Source organism: Heptranchias perlo, chromosome 25 (genome assembly GCF_035084215.1).
Source record: "Heptranchias perlo isolate sHepPer1 chromosome 25, sHepPer1.hap1, whole genome shotgun sequence".
Taxonomy (NCBI): domain Eukaryota; kingdom Metazoa; phylum Chordata; class Chondrichthyes; order Hexanchiformes; family Hexanchidae; genus Heptranchias; species Heptranchias perlo.
In genome coordinates this window covers 33,744,129-33,767,457 of record NC_090349.1, presented here as the reverse complement: position 1 = coordinate 33,767,457, position 23,329 = coordinate 33,744,129, and the positions used below count along the sequence as shown (strand labels likewise).

The 23,329-nt window shown below is 40.8% G+C and overlaps 1 protein-coding gene across 1 annotated transcript in view; it reads right to left on the bottom strand.

Annotated features, from left to right (window-relative positions):
- Positions 1 to 23,329, bottom strand: part of pole (polymerase (DNA directed), epsilon) — a 125,261-nt gene that overhangs the window by 78,741 nt on the left and 23,191 nt on the right. Inside the window, exons 14-24 of the mRNA XM_068005940.1 lie at positions 22,219 to 22,332; positions 17,096 to 17,308; positions 15,428 to 15,535; positions 13,875 to 14,003; positions 11,291 to 11,393; positions 7,862 to 8,008; positions 7,335 to 7,480; positions 6,608 to 6,756; positions 5,143 to 5,235; positions 3,929 to 4,073; positions 3,291 to 3,448 (exon numbers count right to left, since the gene is read on the bottom strand). Of these exons, the coding sequence (XP_067862041.1) occupies positions 3,291 to 3,448; positions 3,929 to 4,073; positions 5,143 to 5,235; positions 6,608 to 6,756; positions 7,335 to 7,480; positions 7,862 to 8,008; positions 11,291 to 11,393; positions 13,875 to 14,003; positions 15,428 to 15,535; positions 17,096 to 17,308; positions 22,219 to 22,332 (1,505 nt within the window). The remainder of the gene's footprint in view (positions 1 to 3,290; positions 3,449 to 3,928; positions 4,074 to 5,142; positions 5,236 to 6,607; positions 6,757 to 7,334; positions 7,481 to 7,861; positions 8,009 to 11,290; positions 11,394 to 13,874; positions 14,004 to 15,427; positions 15,536 to 17,095; positions 17,309 to 22,218; positions 22,333 to 23,329) is intronic.

Genomic DNA, 23,329 nt, shown 5'->3' with positions numbered 1-23,329 from the left:
GCCAGAGAGACAAACAAATCAGTGATTAAAAGCACCTTTATTTATACTTAGAAATCCAAAATCAGGGGAAATTTTCTCATTGGAAAAGCTAAGTTTTAGTATTTCAGTTTACTTTTCCAAATACCCTTCTTAATTCAAAGTTGCTTAATTTAAATTATTAATTCAAATTGAAATCTCAAATGGGTTGACCAGTAAAATCTGCTGCTCAACTCAAATTTAATCCTGTAATCAGAGTGGCTAACCTTCCTGGAGCATCCAATCACGTCTTCCCAGAAAAGACCAAAGAATTTGGAACCAATCTCATTTCTGCATCGCAGATCAGTGACATCAAAACCACATAATCAAGTGCAGGTCCACACATGGAGAAGCAAGCAATATTCAAGCAGAAAGTATCGGCAACTGGATGATGATAAAATTCTTGAAATTTTATCTTGTTACAAGTCCAAAAACATCTTCAATGTTGACTAAACTCTTTCTTTAAAAATAAGTTGCACCTAAGCAGAATGTTGGCTTTAAATGTTGAATACTCAGGTGAAAAAAAAAAGCATGAATATCATAGTTTATACCAGCATGACCAAGATATAAAGATGCTAGTAACTGGTAATTTCACCCCCAATCTTTTTGTGGTGTTGTTACGTTGTTTGTAACCTACAGAAACGCATTGGCAACAGATGCATACACCTCCTTCAGCGTGGTGCCTTTCAGAAAAGCTTCAAACACGGAAGACTGAAAAATCTTGATGAGCTGTAACTGATACGGTTTGAAAATTGGTTGTATTGAAGCATGGAGTTGCAAGGCTGAAAAGCTTTTATTGAATATTCTGCAGGCAATCTTCAATCAATCACAGGAGGAGCTGAAAGCAGAATCCATTGCCGGCATCATTCAGCACTCTAAATTCATCCCATCAGCTGCATCTGACACCATTAAGGATTCCACACCGGCACAAATGGGTGACTCTGAAGCAGTGAACCTTTGAATGCGTGAGTTTACTATTGAGTGGCAGCAAACACGAGCTTTGAATCCATTTTTGTTGCTGACAAGGAAATCTTAGCATCTAGATTGCTGACTGATACACATACTGATGATACCGCTGTTAGTACGAGTGATTGAGGATAAGGCTCAAAGCAAGTGGATCCAGTGAGGAAATGGGATAGATAAATCAGTCTCCATTAAAGCTTCAGCATCAAATTACATGTGATTGCTGAGGGGTGGCTGACAACTAAGCTAGATGTTACATTTTTCTCTGCACTGAATAGAATTGACAGTATTGTGGACGGTTGTCCTCACGGCAGAAAGCAAACCACAATGAGTATTTTGCAAAATAACTTTGCATTGAGCAACTTGTATAGTACTTAAGTTTCGATCACCTATATTTCAATAGTTGCTTTAATGTTTTATCATGTTTTTGAGTGTCCCTGTAGTGTTTTGTGTACTATTTTGCACTACTGTATAATCCAATTTTTTTTGAGCAAAAACCAACTTAAAATTAAGATGATTGGATTGTGAAAATTGCCAGCAACAAAAAGTATTTCTGATACAGAAATCAAGAATATGTAACCCCTGACTGCTAAAATCAATCACATTTAAAAGAAAGCCAGACATTTCATTCTGGGTTCTGACTTGCAGCTTACAATTTACAACCTAATCTACAAACTTCCCTTGCCCAAAGAGCAATTAAATTTTGTGTCAACAAATTCTGCAAACTCAAAAGGTGCAGATCCTCACCTTGGCATCAGAATACTGTAATAAACTGTGCACTACATATTACTCTCGTGTAGTGTGCTGCTTCATTACAATTGCTTAAAAGGTATAGGAAACAACACCTGGGCACATGGGAACAACACCACCTGCACGTTCCCCTCCAAGTCACACACCATCCCGACTTGGAAATATATCACCGTTCCTTCATCATCGCTGGGTCAAAATCCTGGAACTCCCTTCCTAACAGCACTGTGGGAGAACAGTCACCACACGGACTGTAGCGGTTCAAGAAGGCAGCTCACCACCACCTTCTCAAGGGCAATTAGGGATGGGCAATAAATGCTGGCCTTGCCAGCGACGCCCAAATCCCATGAACGAATAAAAAAAAATAGGGAAAGGCCAGGGGAATAGTGGATAGATCTTCCAGAGAGCTCGCACAGGAGAAATCAGCTGAAAGGCCTCCTTCTGACCTGTAACGTTCTATGATTCTAGGAGTATTAAACCGTGTAACATACAATGCGTTCAGCTAAGGTGCCTGGGTTTAAGTTGGCCTACCCTTTAGAATCATAACACACTCTAAATAGGTACGTGTTACGGTCAAGGCAGATTAACGTATAGGCCTATAGGGCCAGTGCCCAAGGATCCCAGTCAAATATGGGGCCACCAGTACAACTCAGCAAAACGCAGAAAGCTGCAGGATCAGTTTAATTTAAGCATAGCACATTGTGATATGATTTACTTTATTATTGCGTAAACATTCTATGGGCCTATTTCTTTACTACACTTTTGTGTTTTAATGGATTGGGGGCAGGGGGAAACAGAGGGTTGTGCAGGGGGTGAGGAAGGGCCCTGGATGTTCTTGGTGCCCAGGGCCTCAAGAATTATTAATGTGGCTCCGTTCAACCAAAGTTATTTGCTGTTAATGAGGAAAGTTTACGCGTGCTCAAGTGCTTGTAAATTTCAGGCTTCAGGGCGAAGAAACCAGAATGAAGTGACTGCCTTTTCTTTCCCCTTTTCTTAGTACTTTTGGATATCCTGAAGTTGACAGATGAAAAATATATAGATTATAGAGGATTTAAAACAGAGAGTATTGTCCAAATAGCCATGAACAACATCACAGAAATCCACGTGCGATGTTAAAAGAGATCAGACATACTTTTAAAAATCTTCCTTCAAGTACTCCAGCCCAAGCCTCAAACACACATTCAAGGTATGCACCACAATTGTTTGACATTCAAGCCTGTCATAAAACAGCATCAAATCACAATTGGGAAAAAAAAAGTTAATATATAAAAAGGCCAGTTATTTCTTACTCATTACTTTTAATGTTGATAATCTGCTCTCTTCACTCAGCACCAGGAATTAACTTCTAATTGACCTCATGATGTACCAATTTAGGCAACTTTCCCATAGGGAGTAACTGAGCAGTGACTGTAAAAAGATGCCAGGGTAAATACAGTGTCACCTTCGCAACTAAACATAATACCCACACTTCAGACCCCACAGTACCAATGAGCAATGCCACAGGAGATCAGCTAGTTTTACAAAACACAGCAACCTGGGAAAATCTGCCAGTCTGCATCTTTTACCTTTTCTTCAGTTTCTTTCCTTCCTCTTTGGAAGCTGGCAGAATCATGGCCAGATAAGGACCATCTACCTCAAAAAAGATGCTGTTTTCTAAGCGAGTGACGTAGGTCAGCGTTGCAGGGTCCACCAGCTCCTGGTACTGTTCGTTAGTGAATTTCTCCTGCAGCAGAAAAAAAGTCAAAATTTAGCTGGAGCAAAACACACCATCTCATTCAGGAATGTTACACATCCACTGGAGTGAATAATTTCATACCAGGCATAGAATAAGCCATGCAAATTGATGGTACTAGCAGATAACACCAGTCGGCATATGCGTTTCTCTCCCCAAACACAAGTTGTAAGCCTAAACCTCTGAAATTAGAAAATGGCCCTTAAGCATTTCAGAACAAACTCCAATAAAATATATTTTAATATTTAACTTTGAGGGTGGGGTGCACAACTTTCTAACTCTTGCCTTCCCTTCACACAAACACTATTTAAAAAGAACAGAAATAAAAAGAACGCAAATGACTCTCGGATAGCGAATGTCCTATTATTCAATATTCCCACCCCCTCCCAAAATCCTGGCAAAACCTACATACTCCCAACAGCATTATTTCATTAATATTTAAGATGGTTCCTGAGCTGGCTTCATCCTTACCTTCACCAGGATATTAAGCATAGCACCAGGGTAGGAGATTGTAACCTTTGGCTTTTTAGGGTTGTTTGACTTGATGACAAAGTTCTCTGGGAAAGAATTAGGAAGGACACACCAAATACCATCAGTGTCTAGCTCCAAGGGTCGCCTGTTAACAGAAACAAATCTATTGAGCTTTATGTTTCATTTTCAGATGTCATAAATATCACATTTTGCCAGAAAACAAAGCAGTGCACTCTTTCCCTTATGGCACAGAAACAGTCACTATCCTTCCCATAGACAAACAGACTGAGGCCAGCAAAGCTCAATCCCTCTGGCACTGATAAGTGTCACTGTACTCAGATTCAAACTCAGACTTGTGTTAATTCCCCTCCTTTACCCTATTCATATTTTCCCCTGAATTTCCACCAGTTGACTCTTGACTTCAAGAGATTCTCACTCATACTGAGCATCAAAAAAGCCACAAACTCCTATTGGAGCTTAATGCCAACCACCATCAATTCCAGCCCTGTATCTTTAAAGCATTCAAAGCTGAACAGCTCAGATGTTATTGATGAACATGCACATTTCAATATGCCAGAAATATTCTCTCCTCTCCAACATAAATGCAAAAATGGAGTACTGAAAAGCAGAAATGGCAATCCAAATAGACAGCACACTTCTAAAGTGGAATCTACACAAGACCATCCTGGTGATTACATGCACAGCTTCAATAAGTGAATATTACAATATTCTTTAGTACCAATTTACTCAAAGGACCAACAGTCATAATAATGTGAGTTACACCACCCATTAATTCAATAAATTAAACCAATAAATCCAATAGGGAATTCAGGAGAAACTTCTTTACCCAAAGAATGGTGAGAATGTGGAACTCGCTACAAGGAGCAGCTGAGGCGAATAGTATAGGTGCATTTAAGGAGAAGCTAGATAAGCAAGGAGGGAGAAAGGAATAGAAGGATATCCAAATAAGGATAGGTGAAGAGGGGTGGGAGGAGGCTCGTGTGGAACATAAACTCCGGTATAGGTCAGATGGCCCGAATAGCCTGTTTCTATGCTGTAAGTCCTATGCAATATGTAAATGTTACCTGATGCATCCCCGTCCGCTGCACCATTGGCAGCGTTAAGACAGTTGTAGATTAACAGGGACAAGTGAGGAGGGTTTTAAAGAAGAAACAATTAACAATCACGGAGTCCATATCCCATTACTCCCTTACCCAATCTGTTCTACTAGCTCTCTGGCCTGCTTGATGATATTAGCTCCAGTGTGACAGACGATGCCAGCCATTTCCATGGAATACCAACGAGCCCTGTCAGACAGCACACACAAAAAAAGTTATTTCCTAGGATTTCACACACATTTTGACTTTGGTGTAAAGTATTGTTATAGTAGCAGTAAAGTATCCTCAGTTGAAAGTATAAAATGGTCCCATTTTCAAGCCTCTACAAATACTACAAAAGCCCGTTTCTTCAGTCTGTTCCATGTGTTACGACCTTCGTGACTGCAAAATGCATTTTACCATTTAGCATGGACCCTGGTCTTTGAAATACAGGATACACACATACAAATGGACAAGAAAACCAAACTAGAGTAGAGGATAACATACAAGGAGGTCTTTCTCAATACAAGGTTCTTTGCAGTATGCACAAACGAATATTTGACCACACACACACACACACAATTTTGTAACAATGAATCATTGGATATTAGCATAGGAATTTAAGATATGGGCTGATAAATGATCAAAGAATACCTTACGATAATATTTGTAGTTAAAATATATAAGAAACCAGCTTAGGTCCCACATAGCTTCATGCTTGTTTAAAAAAAAGATAACCAGCACTCAAAAGGAATAATACCGGGTTAGACCTCTTCTTATTCGTAGAGGTTCTTCTCGTCAACCAGCTCTTAGCAACATTAAAACTGAAATCGCCAAGGTGTTGGCAGGGGCGGGGGGAAAGAGTCACATTAAAAATAAATTCAATATTTTACACTGGAGAGGAAAGCAAAGTCAGAAGACATGCTGTTTAAAAAGGACAGGAGCATTGTGTAATGCACAATGGATCATTCTATTGGCAAGGTGCAGCTGTCTATCTATCCTATTCTTAAATATTGCCATGGTCTCTGCTTCAATCACTAACTCTGGAAGTACATTCCACAGCCTCAACACTGTATAAAAAAGCTTCCTGCTGTTTGTCCTAAATCTCTTACATTTAATCTTGAATCATATCCCCTTGTTCTAGACGCTGCAATTACCAGAAACAGTCTATTTCTATTCTGTCCCATCCAGTCATAATTTGAAATACCTCTATCAAATCACCCGGTAATCTCCTCTATTCTAATGAAAATAGCCTCAATTTTTCAAATCGTTATTTGTATTTGCTCATACAAGCCAGCATCATACTGAATCTGCACTGTAAACCCCTCTATTGCCTCAATATCCTTCCTATAGTGTGGAGCCCAAAACTGCACACAGTATTCTAACTGTGGCCATACTAAGGTTTTATACAGATTCACCATTACATCTCAACTTTTATATTCTATATCTCTTGCCATAAAACCCAGTATTCTATTGGCTTTCTATTATAGCTGATAGTCCAGTGCTCTGTCCCATAATTATTGCTGTTGTAACAAGCTCTATCTACAAGCACTTGACCATTTGTATTCAAATCGTTACCAACCCTTTGCGCATGACATAGCCGTAGAAGGAGTTCAGAATACACTTGTGTGCCAGCTGCAGGGATTCATACAGGATCTCCATGTTCTTACAACGCTTGATTTCTGCAGCATCTCCACATTCAATGGCAGCAGACAGTTTCTTCTTCCACACCTAGAAAAAAAAGTTAAATAAAAGCCACTGTGAAGATAGGAATCAGGAAAATCAAAATATAGACTTGCACTTACATATCACCTTAACACATATCTCAAAACGCTTTACATATTATTACATTAAAGTGCAGTAACTGACGGAGGCAAATGTGGCAACCAGGTGGGCCTCAAATTAACATCCGATTCGAAGGATGATACCTCCGACAATGCACCACTCAGTATTGCATTGGATTATGTGCTCAAGGCCTCAAGTGGGGCTTCTAATTTCGAGGTGACAGTTGAAAGCTGATGCTTACATTATCAGTTTCTCATGAGGGCAAAAATTATAGCCTTAAAATAGGTAAGATGACTCAAAGAAAATCTATAAACTAGGTCAAATGTAGTTAATTGCTTGTGGTGGGTGGGGAAGAAACAAGATGAAACTATAAAGAGATAAACTGGATTATGGATTTTCCAAGATAATATCAAATATTTATCAATACAGAATGGTCTATAAGCCATGTTGATAAAAGAATGATATTGAATTACAAGAGTTTGACCACATAGAAAAAAAAAAGCCATGGATGTGCAAAATCTTGCCTTGTGTGAACCCTTAAATTCATACCGCCTATCACGGAAAGCTCGCACCGTGTCTACATAGAAAGAATTTTCACGCTGGCAAATTGTAGTTACTCGCTCCTCTATCCTAGTGATATGGATTTTCTTGTAAGCTTTGCGGCAATAGTCTGAAATAAGAAAGCAGTGCATCACATAGTGAATGGCAGTACAAGTTGCACAAACTTTTCTACGATGGTGAAAATATTTGAGTTACTGAGTTCATTTCCATCTGGAGGATCAATCAACTACATTTTACTACTGCACAGCAATGTACTGAGTTGGTTGATTTCAGCCAATTAAATTTTTGGAGTGCTACAAATTACTTTACTACCATACACCCCTCAGTGACCATTGGGTAGTCCTAGAAGAAGGTGGCTGTTCAACTTCCTAAACACAGGATATCTGTAGCCCAAGGAAATGTACAAATACAAGAAACTAAAACATATAAAATTGAAGATCCCCAAACACAAACCAGCATCGCTGTTAATGAAAGATTAATTTAGTTTTACCTGCCAGTCGTTTCTTTTCGTACTTGGCCTGCTCTTCACGGGATAGCTCATGGAAAGCTTGTGGTTGGCCATTTGGGAAAACAGGAGGGAACTTCTCAGATTCAAGCTGCTGTTGAATACGATGGTACTCACTGCGTGAGGCAGGCACTACAAAGAACCACCACAAAATTAGCATGCCATTTTAAGAAGCATAATTTACTATAGTTAAGCTTGAGTTATTTTTATATAATGATCACGTGGGGACTCATGTTTGGAACAAATTTAAAATCTTTTAAGATCCAAGAATTAATGCAACATTAAATATCACAAAAAGTAATTCTATAGAGTTGTCTAAGTGAAATCTGTACTAACAGGGTAGGCCAGATAGAGCAGGAACAGGAAGTAAGGATCCCATTTTTCACCAAGAGTTAAAGTTGACCCATAATCCCTATTACACTTTTGTATGCTTTATAGAATAGTTTTCTCTCTAAATGCTTCAACAGCTATTCCTGTTGACTCAAAATCCAGAGGCTGCATCTTTTCTGTAATCTACACTTGCAGAGGAGTAGACACAGAAGGAAAAAAAGACAAGAAAACAAATGGAAGGCAGAGGTAAAAAAACCGAAAGGCATAGGAGGAAGGGAGAGGGCAGACTGAAAGAGCTGCCACCCATGGTGGGACTGAATGAGCAAAGAAAGAAAGAGTAGGTCATGGTCAAAAGGAATCTGGATGTGTGCAGTAACTTACAACTACAGAAGTTTGCTGAGGTAGAGTGGGACAAGGCCATGGAGAGATTTGAAGGAGAGGATGAGGATCTTAATGCCAAAATGCTGGACACGAGGAACCAGTGAAGCTGAGCATGGACAGAGGTCACGGGAGTACAGCATTTGGAATGAGTTTATAGTTTAGAGGGAAGAGACAAGCCAAATTAGACAATAAGTGTGTGGATAAATTTCAGAAATAAAGGAAGTAGTAATACTGCGGCAGGTAATGTCAGGGAGGTAAAGAAAGCCAAGCTTGGGGTAAAGCAGTACACATAGGTTCTGCACGTTTGTGCTTGTTGGGGGGGCGGGGTGGGAAGGCAACAGGGAAATATCAAAGAGTGGAGATTACGAGTCACACAATAGCGACTTCCCCGTGTAAATGCACTTTTCTGAAACATTAAGAGTCAATTTCCTGTATGTCTTGCTAAGTACTTAAAACCAGTTAATGTCTCATTACCGCTAAGTGTTCTACAAATGACTTGCTAATACTCTGCATTATACAGTTTCTCATGCACAAAAGCTTTGTACAGAGTGACTGTTTCTACAAAGAAAAATGTTATTTGCTCATCGGATAGGTGGAGGAGAGGGTTAAAATGCCATACTGGCATAATAATTTTGAAGGGTGCAAGTGATGGTGGAACTTGAGGGCATAATGGATTCAAACATCCTATCAAATTTGGGTTTAAATCTGACCCACACAATAGGATGATCATCTCCAGAGAGTGTGGGGAGTGTTTCTGTGACATTGTCCTGGCTTCATTTTTCTTTAGAAAGATACTTAAGTTTTACAGCAGTGAGTCTCACCGAGGAACTGCAATCCTGAACAAATCATTGAGGATGAGGTTTACGTTTGTAGCACATCTTTGACCTTTGGTTAAAGAGGAAAACTGTTTATTAAACACCCACTCCACTAAATGGAGTTCACCTGAGGAAGGAGGTAGCCTCCGAAAGCTTGTGAATTTAAAATAAAATTGCTGGACTATAACTTGGTGTTGTAAAATTGTTTACAATTGTCAACCCCAGTCCATCACCGGCATCTCCACATCACATCCACTAAATGGGACCAGGTTCAGTGGTGTCAGTCGTCTCATAAGTGATCTGAAGTGTCTTACTTTCATGGGAGTTGACTCACAATGCCCTGTATCTACTCTCACGGTAGCATAACACACAGATGCAACAATAGCATCCCCATCTGATCTGGAGTGGATATTCACGTCTTTCATATGAATGCTTCTTTGATCGTTCTGAAGGGAGGCCACACAAACACTTTTGAGGCAAAGCTTTATGCTGAAGCGTTGTTTCACAGCGAGTGAACATACAAAGCATTCACTTAGTTCAATCAATACAACTTATTTTCACATAATGATACAAAATAAAGAAATGCCATGCTTCACAAAATCAGTGGGTCATCTTATTCGACTTGAACAAGATGTCTCCTAATTGCCCATCCAGCATTTCCAACCTTCAGCCTGCCTAAAGCTTTCAGTTATGTTTAGAAGTCAGACTGCTCTCACAGCCTTCCTGTTGCAAAATGCCTCTTTCTATTTAGTTCTCTTCACAGACAGGGATCAAAGAACTTTCCAATAAAATGGGTACAAGGGGTTCTTTGATTATCTTGACAAGCAAAAAATTGCTAATTGCTTAGTCTCTAGGAAAAACAACTTCCAGTTAGCATATTAACCATCTTCCATCTAGGTGCCTCTTTTAAAATACTTGCAAGAATACACTTTGTTTAAAACAAAAACCACATTAAAACTAACTATTTTCAAAACCCTTTTTGTGGAAAAATTGTCAAAAAGTCCTGATATGTACCAGTGGCTTTTGTTAACAGATACCGAAAACAGCTGAAGTACGTTCTGCACATCTGTCTGCAATGAGTGTTTACAAACTCCAGATTTACATTGCGGGGGGTGGGGGTGGAATAAGAGCGTAAATTGTAATTTTTGTTCATGCCATCCATGCACAGTACAACCTTGTTTGGAACAGCAGAAATTGGTGTGTAGCCAAATTAAAATTTCTATTAGAGATAAATTCTGGTTTGGTACCACAATCATATTCAAAGACAGGATATATTAAAAAAAAGTACAGAATACCACCTTCAGCAACACCATAAATTGGAGGTCTGCCTACAACCCTAGATAATTACGTGTTTGATAGCATTATCAGACTACCTGACCAGCACCAGCTAAAACAGATTATAGGACTCAGACACTGATTTCTCTCGTTTTTAGGATTCTGTAAGCATACAGCATTTGCATTCAGTAAAATTGGGTTGAATTCTCCAATGCATTCACTAATGAAATACTGAAACAAAGAAAAGGGTGAAAAAAAATGTTTAATCAAAGTTCCTGTTAAATAATTAAACCTTCCTAATTGAGCTCCAAGAAATGCCATTACCTCAAAAAGACCCAGTTCTCTCTCGCTCACACATTTTTAATAAGCAAGATGGTCAATGGCCTCCAGGACATTTACTGTGCTACCAAATCTAAGAAACCCTGGGTGCTGCAGAGTAATTACTACAATTGACAAAGCCATCAAGCAAAATCTTGCATTAGAAAAACAACAAATTCTGTACAAAAGAACATTATAAAAGTGTAAAACTATTCCAAATTATTACAGGACCCTGAAGGTGTGAGAAAGGTGGACTACATGTCAGACATCACTCCATGCAAATAACTCTACTCACTAAACTCTCCTCTCCACGTCCAGGTCATCTTGCGCTGGCAGTTTGCACCTGGTTTGTTGAAATCACAGGCTGCACAGATGGCTTCGTCCACCATGGCAGAAGGCTGCAGGAAGGAGGGATACGATATAGTGAGACTATTAACACAAATGGAAATTTTACCTAGAAGCACTCTGTACTTGATTACTCGATAATAAAAGAACAAGCAAACTACATCTGATATAGAGCTAGCACTAGACATCACAAACAAATCTGTCTGGGCCTGCTAGCAGTAGATGAATGGATAATCAGATAATAGCATATAGCTGAGTAGGCTCCAAGTTCAATTAATTTGAATCCATTCAAGCTCATCTTGAACATCTCTGGTCAACGAGGAACAAAAATTGTATCAGGCTAACAGCTACCAATGTAATAGCATGTAGAATTTTTGTGTTCAAGATGAGGGATACCACTGCTAAGCATGAATCATTTTTCCATTTCAACCCTGCTTTGCAACATCAAGCACTCCCAGTAACATAAGCAAGCAAAGCTCCTTTTACTTTGTCCCAACATCGGATCTTCTACAGCACTGGAGGAGTCCATTCGGCTCATCACACCTTCATTCTCCGAAAAGAGCCAAGCACTTAGTTCCGCTCCCCTACCTTTCCCCCATACTCTTCAGAATTTTTCTTAAATATTTAACCACTTCCCTTTAAAAAGCTATAATGAAATTCTGCTTTCACCATGTTTTCTGGTAGGGCATTCCATGTATGTCCAACTCTTTGCATAAAGAAATCTCCTTACTCCTAATGCCGCCAGCATTCTCTGCTCAGGTATGGCATGGCTTAGAGGAAAGAAAGAGAAGCTATAAAGACACCTATTGCTCCTCAACTGACTTGTCACTTAAAAAAAATGTATCTCCTTCTTAGACTTCAGCTGATGTACTTGATAGTAATTACATTCGTGAGATACAGGCCTAGGTTTTCCAATCATAATATTATTGTCAGTGCTACAATCGGAAAATCTAGGCCGTGATATTCATGCTAGGAAGTCCATTTGTTACATTTTGTACTCAATGACTGCATCAAGTAGTCAACTGAATCAGTGACATACACCATTGCACAGAAATATTTTTCTGGTCCCAACCGTTATGGTCTCCTCAGATCAGATTATAAATTATAGCTGTAGATCGGTGATTCAGATTCCATGAACTCTTTCAACACCAGACCCCCAACAGCCTCCGAGCTTTCAAACACTCCTTTAAAAAGGTATTCACCCATGGCTCACCGAGAATGAACGTGCAAATACTTCAGGGAGGCATTTAAATAGAAAAAAAGTGAATCACATCTAATAACAAAAAATTTGATTCAAAGTTTCAATCATGCATTCTGAACAAGTCATCTACAAATCTACGGTCAAAAAGCATTTTCTTCCTACTAAAAGTTACACTGAATTAATTATACAGCACAAGATATATAAAAAGCAAAAAAAGTTATAGAAAAGAGCAACCAACAGTATGAATTCAGAAATAGGAAAACAGGGTTTTATGCAGGGTTGTAATATCAGTAATAAAACAAACTTGAAGATCAATGCAGTAATTGCACTAATTAAATGTGCGATTAAAACCAAGATGAAATGAACAAGGATTTGGCAACAGAAAATGCAGGAAAAGCTCAACAAGTGCGGCTGCATCTGCAGAGAAAGAAACAGAATTAACGTTTCAGGTCGAAGACCTTTCGTCAGATTTGGCAAGCAAGTTCTTTGGATGCCACTTAGTTTTCTATTGCTGAAACCATTACAAAATGAAACCAATTTGTGCCATAAAGATTACGCTGGTCCTTTAAAGTGCTGGTTTCATTACCTCAGGGGTCTGAGCACAGTGGCAAGCAGCACATAATTTTACAGAAGCAATGTGAATGAACAATTTATTAGCTATTGACCCTGCTGTCCGGTCCTGTAGCCTTAACTTTAAGCTGTGACCAACTTTTCTTTATCTTTTTAAAATAAATTCTGAAATTACTGTTGTTTTTGAAGGCCTAGTAAGCTTTCGGATTTTATAATTCATATCTATGCCTAGATCAGTCAAGGGGTAATGTGTTTCAAAGAAAATAGTGAGCTTTCTTTTGAGTTGAGCATACTAAAAAATTTTATCATGAGATTGATTGGTTGACAATCCTAGTTTTAACGCAAGCTCAGAGGAAGTTCTTCTGCTTCAGCAGAGTGCAGATTCTGCCAGTCTGAGCAAGACTAGGAACTTGAGCCATGATCAACTTTAATTTTTAACAACAACTGTAAACTGGTAGGTGCGTTGATTTCTTCCCCACTCAGCTACATGTAATCCAACATTTAAACCAATACTTACAGCACTGGACAATGTAATTATGTAATCATATATAGCTTCTCTTCCTTTCTTGAGCAGAGTATGCTGACATATTCAGCAGAGTATGAGTCATCGGCAGCATGGAAGAACCACTGGTTAGGCTATCAGATGAGGAGCACTACAATTTGAATCACCATACCAAGATAATTTAGTTCAGTGAAAGGCAGACATCCCCACTCACACCTCTACTTAAACCACAAGCTAACATAACATTAATAATCTCAGTACCTGTAAGCGGTTGGTCAGAATGATGTTAGGGTACATGGCCCCAACGTCCAAGTGGTAAATGAGGGGACATTCAATCCTGTTGGGGACTTCCTTCAAACAGTTCAGTTTCTTTTTAATTTCATCACACACCTACAGGGGAGAAAATAAACCTGTCTGAAACTCCTCAGAAGTGAAACTACTGTTGAGCATAAGTCACTCAGTAACAACTTTCACAACCCAAGACATCCAATCATGTGGTTCAACTCCTTTCCTCTTTCAGCAGTACTGACTTGTATGTATATTGAACATAAAAGAACTGTCCAACCAACACGGTCAAGGATTGTGGGTTCTGTTACTTTTCACAACTGCATGGCATACAAGAGAATCACAATACAAAATCAGAAGGAAAAAAACATAAGTTAATCAAAAATGTTTTAAACAGCATTTACTATAAAATATTTTTAAGAAACTATAAAAAATTTACTATTTAAAAAATATAAATACTATGAAAAATTAGCAATATTATACACAGTTTTAGGCAACCAGCTTTAAAGGGGGATATACTGGCTGTGGAAAAAGTCCAGGAACAATTCACCAGGATGGTAGTGGGGATGAAGGGACTGAGCTTTAATGAGACTGGATAACTTGGGTTATTTTCCCAGGAGATGAGATAGTTAAGACATTTAAAACAATGAAAAGAATCATCAGGGTAGATAGGGAATACAGAACAATGGGGATTATAATTTCAGAACTCGAACTAAACCAGTTAAAAGCAAATGCAAAAAAAATTGTGCAAGAAGGTTAGGAACATAGGAACAGGAGTAGGCCATTCAGCCCCTTGAGCCCGCTCCGCCATTTGATAAGATCATGGCTGATCTGTGATCTAACTCCATATACCTGCCTTTGGCCCTTACCCCTTAATACCTTCGGTTAGCAAAAAGCTATCCATCTCAGATTTAAAAGTAGCAATTGAGCTAGCATCAATTGCCGTTTGCGGAAGAGAGTTCCAAACTTCTATCACCCTTTGTGTGTAGAAGTGTTTTCTAATTTCACTCCTGAAAGGTCTGGCTCTAATTTTTAGACTGTGTCCCCTACTCCTAGAATCCCCAACCAGCGGAAATAGTTTCTCTCTATCCACCCATGAGACTTTCTATGCCTTCATCTAAGTTATTAATAAATATTGTGAATAATTGAGGCCTCAAGGCAGATCCCTGTGGGACTCCACTAGTCACATCCTGCCAACGCGACTACCTACCCATTATCCCCACTCTCTGTCACCTTTCGCTCAGCCAACTTCCTAACCAAATCCGTACTTTTCCCTCGATTCCCTGGGCTTCTATCTTAGCTAACAGTCTCTTATGTGGGACTTTATCAAATGCCTTCTGGAAGTCCATATAAGTCCATAAGGTTGTGAAAATGTGGAACATGCTGCCCCAGAGTCAATTGAAGTGTTTAAAGGGGAACTGGACAGTCACATCGCTAAAAAATTTTTTACTTAAAAAGGTAGCTGAAATGGAACAATTCCTCCATCGCAATTACAGCACACACACAACAAAGATAGTAACATTACTCACCTCTTGGAAATTGGTGACCTGTTCCAAGGGGAGTTTCTCCTCCTCCTCAATGGCATGTCGGAGGGTGTGCTCCACTCTCTGCAGCAAGAAGTCAAACGCTGCTGGGTTCTGAAAGGGAAGACAACAAGAAACGAAAATGGAATCAACAATATGGGGGTGATTTTAAACCCCAAGAATGGGTGGGTTGAGGGCGGGTGGGAGTTGAAAATAGTTGTTTTTTGGGTCGGGACCGCAACCCTGCTTTATTTCTGGGTTTAACGTCGGCGCGGAAAAGTACAGGCTTCCCACTGGGAATGTTAAGTCCAAAAATTTTGCGGTTGCGACTCAAAAAAACAAGCATTTTCAACTCCCACCCATCCCTAACCCACCCATTCTTGGGGTTTAAAATCACCCCCTTTATGTCTGAAACAAAATTCTGATACAAGCTTGCAATTCCTATTAAATCTCTGTATTAAATTCATAACTAGCACTGCTGTACTCATAATTTATATATAAAATAAAACTGACCAAGAACACACGACAAAGAACGCTGACAAGTTCCCGTCCCTGGCTAAGACAGTAGATAGCAGACCTATTCCCAAAATTTGAAGCAATGGTACTCTTTATCCAACAGCGAGTACATAGGTAAGATTGTCAGAGGAGGCGACTAGGGAGGAAAGGGTGTGGGTCCTCCCTTAGAATTTCCCTTGATCCCATGCAAAAGCTTCTGACCTCTGCTCAGTAATTGGGTCCCAAACATTGTCCTCCCACTCTATTCTTGTCCACTGTAATGCAAATGTACTGATGCTGAAAAATGAGGTATCATGGTAATAGGTTTAGCAATTAATTAGCTCCAAACAGGTCACAAATCTGACTCACAGCCACAACCCAATGTTTAAACTCTCCTACGGCAGTAAACACAGCCAGAGGCTCCATTCTCAAGAAAAGACATGCAAGACCAGCCTTGCCTGCCAGAAGCATTCTTCCCGTCAAGGAACAACCTGATGGAAGCCTTCAAGATTATTAATACTGATTGTTAGTTTCTACAGGTAGGTGATGGTGATGGATTGTTTCCATGGGCAGGTACAGCTCTAATGAGATGGTACATATTTTTTTTTAAAATCACAAAAAGATTTAAGGGGGAAGTTTAGAAAAATGTTTTTCCACGCAGAGGGTAGTTAGAATGTGAAATTAGCTGTTGCAAATCGATGCTGAAGCAGAGTCTACAGGTTCTTTAAAAAGGGATTTAGATGGTTACTTAAAAAGAGGGAATATCAAAGAGTATGTGGAGTGAGCAGGAGAGTGGGATTAAATTTGATGGCTCAAGGAGATAAAAAAACTGGCAGACACAGTGGGCTGACCAACCCATTTGTGCTATAACATTGTGATTCCAAGTCTCTTTCAGCACAATGCAGCATGAATGGGGTCAGTGAAGAACCCCATAACCCATATTTACCCTCTCCCCACTTAAGGAATTGTACTGATAGACTGCAGCTTCATACAGGTGTTACTAACATCTGAAAGCAGTGGTACAACATATACATTGATTTTAACTGTGAGCAGCAATTTTGATGTGTGCAGCAGTTCACCCTCTTCTACACCACAGGTTCACACAGATTTCAAATAAACTCCATAATTTCTGTTGTGCGTTTGAAGTGTGAAGGCAGCAGTGCTAGTTCTGATACACACCATTTTGAACCGGCATGGTATGTCACTGCGAAAAACTCCCGATTCCAAAGCCTCCACATGTCCTCCTACATACGTCTCCGAGTCAAGCACGTGACCATCATTTGTTAGCTTATTGAAGACCTGTTCTTGCTTGTTTGGGAAGATTATGTTGGCGTGAAAAGCCTGGACCATCAGGAGTGCCTCACAAAGTGTTCCAGACCCTTTCCGTAACACCTGATGGAGACAAAGCAGAACTTACCACAAGTGATGCTAAAACATTTAATTACTCCTCAACTTTGTGAAATCTTACTATAGAAAGGTGGAAATTGACTATCAGGTAAACGAACAAATCTATTGAATACTATGCAATACCTTCCGTGCTGTAACCTTTCTACGAATCTATGAAGTAAAATGCAAACACTACCGTATGACATTGCAAAAGCTTACTGCCATCTTGTGGCAGGGATTGTGCACTGCAAGACAGCAGTGAAAAGAAGATATCAATTCTGTCAAACACAGGAAACATGGAATAGGTCACGGCCATTCAGCCCCTCAAGCCTGTTCCACCATTCATTCAGATCATCGCTGATCTATATCTGAACTCAATTTACTCCTCTGATCCATATCCCTTGATACCCTTACCTAATAAAAATCTATCAATCTCAGTCTTGAAAATTTCAATTGAACCAGCATCCATAGTCTTTTGGGGGAAGAGAGTTCCCTATTTCCACTACCCCTTGTGTGGAAAAAATGCTTCCTGATTTTACTTCTGAATGGCCCAGCTCTAATTTTAAGATTAGGCCTCCCCCGTTCTGGATTGCCCCACCAGAGGAAATAGTTTCTGTATCTACCCTATGAAATCTCAATCATTTTAAATACCTCAAATAGATCACCCCATAACCTTTTACACTCAGAAATAAAAGCCAAGTTTATGCAAATCTGTCCTCATAGTTTAACCCTTTAAACCCTGGTGAATGTGTGCTGTACCCCTTCCAAAGTCAATGTATCTTTTGAGGTTCGGTGCCCAAATCTGAACACACTACTCCATACGGGGTCTGATCAAGGCTCTGTACAACTGAAGCATCACTTCCTCACTTTTGAATTCTAATCCCATTGAAATAAAGGCAAATGTTCCATCAGCCTTTATGATTAATTTTTGTCCCTATACACTAGCTTTTAGTGATTTGTGTACATGGACACCTAAATCCCTTTGCTCCGGCACAACTCGTAGTCTCTCACCTTTAAGAAAATATTCTGATTTGTCTTTCTCAGATCCAGAGTGGACGACCTCACTCTTCCCCACATTGAACTCTCATCTGGCATAGTTTTGTAAATTTGCACCAGCAATTCAACAAGACTTTCAAATTACTGGCAGCTGAATTTGAAATATAAGCAACACTTGTCTTTTTTTTGGCTTAACAAAACACATTTACCTCCCTTTTAAGTTAAAATTTTTCCTCTCAATCTTAAGTCTCCCTGGGCCCCACACCATCCCCCAGTCAAGTAAACATGAAGGAAACCTACAAGACTGCCAGCTAAATAACAGCAGTCCTAGATAGCGTAACTTGCCCTCCAAATTTCCCTTGTCCTTCCTCTTTGGACAAATGTATAGCTTCCATTCATGGTGGCAAAGAACACTGTGGAATCATCACCGACAAAGTACGGCAAAGGGAAGGTCATTGATGAATCAGCTGAAGATGGCTGGTCTGAGGACACGTGCCTGAGGAACTCCGGCAGTGATGTTCTACGGCTGCAATGACTGGCCTCCTTGGGAAGTCACAGACGGAAACCAACATGCCATCACTTCATTGAACAACATGCTGAATGAAGGCGCTGTCTAACAGCTGTATTATTTTAACTTTTTCCCTATAATTACACAATATTCAACTTTAGTTTTAAAAAAAACTATGGATTTTAAGGTGCAATATTTCCAAGAGAAAACATCTTCATCCTGCTCGCTAATGCTCAGATTGGATTTTGCTGTTAGGCAGAACCACTCAGCTCAAGACCTCATCACAGCTTTGATCCAGACAAGAGCTGAATGCCAGATGTCAGCAGCCATTCTCGACATCAAGGCAGTATTTGACCAAGTATGGCACTAAGAAACCCTAGAAAAACTGTGGTCAATGAGAAAACACTCCAGTGACTGGTGTCATGCCTGACAAAATGGAAGATGGTCATTCTTCCTGAAAGCCAAGTATTTAAGCACCAGGTCATCACTGCAGGAGCTCCTCAGCCCAACCATCTTCAGCTGCTTAATCAACGATCTTCCCTCTGTTACACAGTCAGGAGTGGGGCTGTTTGCTGACGATTCCAGTGTTCACCTTCACCTACAACTTTTCTGATAACGAAGCAGCCCATGCCAGCCTACGGCGGAACAGGCTTGGGCTGACAAGTGGCAATTAACATTTGTGCCACATAAATGGTAGGTAATCACAAACGTTAACAAGATAAAGCCCAACCATTTCCCCATGACCGTCAACTGCATTGCTATCACCAAGTCCCCCAACAAGATCTTGGGAGTCACCACTGCCCAGAAGCCCAACTAGACCACTCAGAGACCGGGTAGTCTGCAACAAGTGACGCACCTCCTGGCCCCTCAAAGCCTATGCACCATCTACTAGGCACAAGTCAGGAGTGTAACAGAACACTCACCACCCGCCTGGATGGGTGTAACCACAACACCACAAGAAGCTTGACACAATCCAGGACAGAGCAGTTCACTTGATTGGGAATGGAGGGGTGGACATTAAACCTGGTGACAGTGGTGCTTCAGCATATATGATCTACAGGACGCACTACAGCAACTCACCAAGGTTACTTCAACAACGCCTCCCTGCCCTTTTCTTTTATTCGTTCATGGGATGTCGGCGTCGCTGGCAAGGCCAGCTTTTTTTTTTATTGCCAATTCCTAATTGCCGTGGAGAAGGTGGTGGTGAGCTGCCTTCTTGAACCGCTGCAATCCGTGTGGAGAAGGTTAGAAATAGAACCATAGAAAAGATACAGGACAGAAGGGGGCCATTCGGCCCATCATGTCCGCGCTGGCTCGAAGAACAATCAGGTGCCCGTTCTAATCTCACCTTCAAGCACCCGGTCCGTAGCCCTGCAGCTTACAGCACTTCAGATGCAGGTCTATGTACTTTTTAAAAGAGTTGAGGGTCCCTGCCTCTACCGCCAATTCGGGCAGCAAATTCCATATACCCACCACCCTCTGGGTAAAAAAGTTTTTCCTCATGTCCCCTCTAATCCTTCTATGTCCTCTAGTTCTTGAACTCTCCGCTAGGGGAAACAGGTACTTCCTGTCTACTCTATCTAGGCCCCTCACAATTTTGTACACCTCAATCAAGTCTCCCCTCAGCCTCCTCTGCTCCAAGAAAAACAACCCCAGCCGATCCAATCTCTCCTCGCAGCTGCAATTTTCAAGCCCTGGCAACATTCTTGTAAATCTTCTCTGCACTCTCTCCACAGCAATTACATCCTTCCTGTAATGTGGTGACCAGAACTGCGCACAATACTCCAGCTGTGGCCTTACCAGCGTTTTATACAGTTCCATCATTACATCCCTGCTTTTGTATTCCATACCTTGGCTAATAACGGAGAGCATTCTGTATGCCTTCTTCACAACCTTATCTACCTGTACTGGCACCTTCAGGGACCTGTGCACATGCACTCCAAGGTCTCTCACTTCCTCTACCCCTCAATATATTCCCGTTTACTGTTTATTCCCTTTTACTGTTTGCCCTCCCTAAGTGCATTACCTCACACTTCTCCGGGTTGAACTCCATTTGCCACTTCTCCACCCACTCCACCAACCCATTGATATCTTCTTGGAGTCTACAGCTATCCTCTTCACTATCAACTAGGCGGCCAATTTTTGTGTCGTCTGCAAATTTGCCAATCATGCCCCCTACATTCAAGTCCAAATCATTAATATATACCACAAACAGCAAGGGACCCAACAATGAGCCCTGTGGCACACCACTGGACACTGATTTCCATTCGCAAAGACATCCATCGACTTTTACCCTTTGTTTCCTGTTACTGAGCCAATTTTGGATCCAATTTGCCACACTTCCCTGTATCCCATGGGCTTTTACCTCTCTGACCAGTCTGCCATGTGGGACCTTGTCAAATGCCTTACTAAAATCCATGTAGACAACATCCACTGCACTACCCTCATCAATCCTCCTTGTCACTTCCTCAAAGAATTCAATCAGATTTGTAAGGCATGACCTTCTCCGAACAAATCCATGCTGACTATCCCTGATTAAACCATGCCTTTCCAAGTGACAGTTCCTCCTATCTCTCAGTATTGATTCTAATAGCTTGCCCACCACCGAGGCAAGACTGACCGGCCTATAATTGTTCAGCCTTTCCCTCGTACCCTTTTTAAACAATGGTACTACTTTTGCAGTCTTCCAGGCCTCCGGTACCTCCCCTGTATCTAGTGAGGATTGGAAAATGATTCTCAGAGCATCCACTATTTCCTTCCTGGCTTCCTTCAATAGCCTAGGAAACAATCCATCCAGTCCTGGTGACTTATCAACTTTCAAGGATTCCAGTCCCTCTAGTACTTCCTCTATGTAATTCTATAACTGAGTGGCTTGCTAGGCCATTTCAAAGGGCGATTAAGAATCAACCACATTGCTGTGGGTTTGGAGTCACATATAGGCCAGATCAGGTTTCCTTCCCTAAAAGGACATTAGTGAACCAGATGGGTTTTTACGACAATCCGGTAGTTTCATGGCCACCATTACTGATACTGGTTTTTTTTATTCCAAATTTTTATTTAATTAATTGAATTTAAATTCCCCAGCTGCCATGATGGGATTTGAACACATGACTCGGGATTACTAGTCCAGTAAGATAACCACTATGCTACCGTGCCTTGCCACCTCTACCACCAGGACGGACAAAAGCTACAATGTCACGAGAACACCATCACCTCCAAGTCACATTCTGACTTGGGCATATACTGCTGCCTTTTCATCATCGCTGGAATTCCCGGACTGGAGCAGCTCAAGGAGAAGTTACGCCAGTATCTTCTCAAGGCAACTTGGGATGAGTAATAATTGCGGCCTTGCCTGCATCATCCATATCCTGAGAACGAGTTCAAGAAAAACCTCAATACTTTATACACTTACCTCATCAGGTTCCATAGGGATGATCGTACACAAGGCAAAAATGAAGGGATGTACATACTTCATGTACATGTAATAGGTAGCCACAGCATCAGACACAGAGTACGTGGCTAATGTCTGCAACAGAAAATAAAAATACATTGATAATCTGATATTCTAGGAGTGTACAATCCCATTACTGTTCAATAACCGTAAAATTGTCAATTGTAAATGGAACAGTACAAACGATTTTAACTTTATTCATTTCTGCTATGTTTCAGTTAAAATGCAATTTAAACATTTACAATGGAAAAATTAATATGCACTCTTTGATAGCAATAATTAAGAAAAAAATATTTGCATTGGTCCAGTTGTAAATGGATTTGTAAAGTAGAAAATGTAAGAAATACACAACAGATTGATCAACATCTAAAAGATGGGGAGGACAATCCACCATTTCCCTGACTATCAATTGCTGCAGGAGTTCCTCAGGGCAGTGTCCTAGGCCCAACCATCTTCAGCTGCTTCATCAATGACCTTCCCTCCATAAGGTCAGAAATGGGGATGTTCGTTGATGACTGCACAGTGTTCAGTTCCATTCGCAACCCCTCAGATAATGAAGCAGTCCGAGCCCGCATGCAGCAAGACCTGGACAACATCCAGGCTTGGGCTCATAAGTGGCAAGTAACATTCGCCCCAGACAAGTGCCAGGCAATGACCATCGCCAACAAGAGAGAGTCTAACCACCTCCCCATGACATTCAACGGCATTACCATCGCCGAATCCCCCACCATCAACATCCTGGGGGTCACCATTGACCAGAAACTGAACTGGACCAGCCATAAAAATACTGTGGCTACGAGAGCAGGTCAGAGGCTGGGTATTCTGCGGCGAGTGACTCACCTCCTGACTCCCCAAAGCCTTTCCACCATCTACAAGGCACAAGTCAGGAGTGTGATGGAATACTCTCCACTTGCCTGGATGAGTGCAGCTCCAACAACACTCAAGAAGCTCGACACCATCCAAGATAAAGCAGCCCGCTTGATTGGCACCCCATCCACCACCCTAAACATTCACTCCCTTCACCACCGGCGCACTGTGGCTGCAGTGTGCACTATCCACAGGATGCACTGCA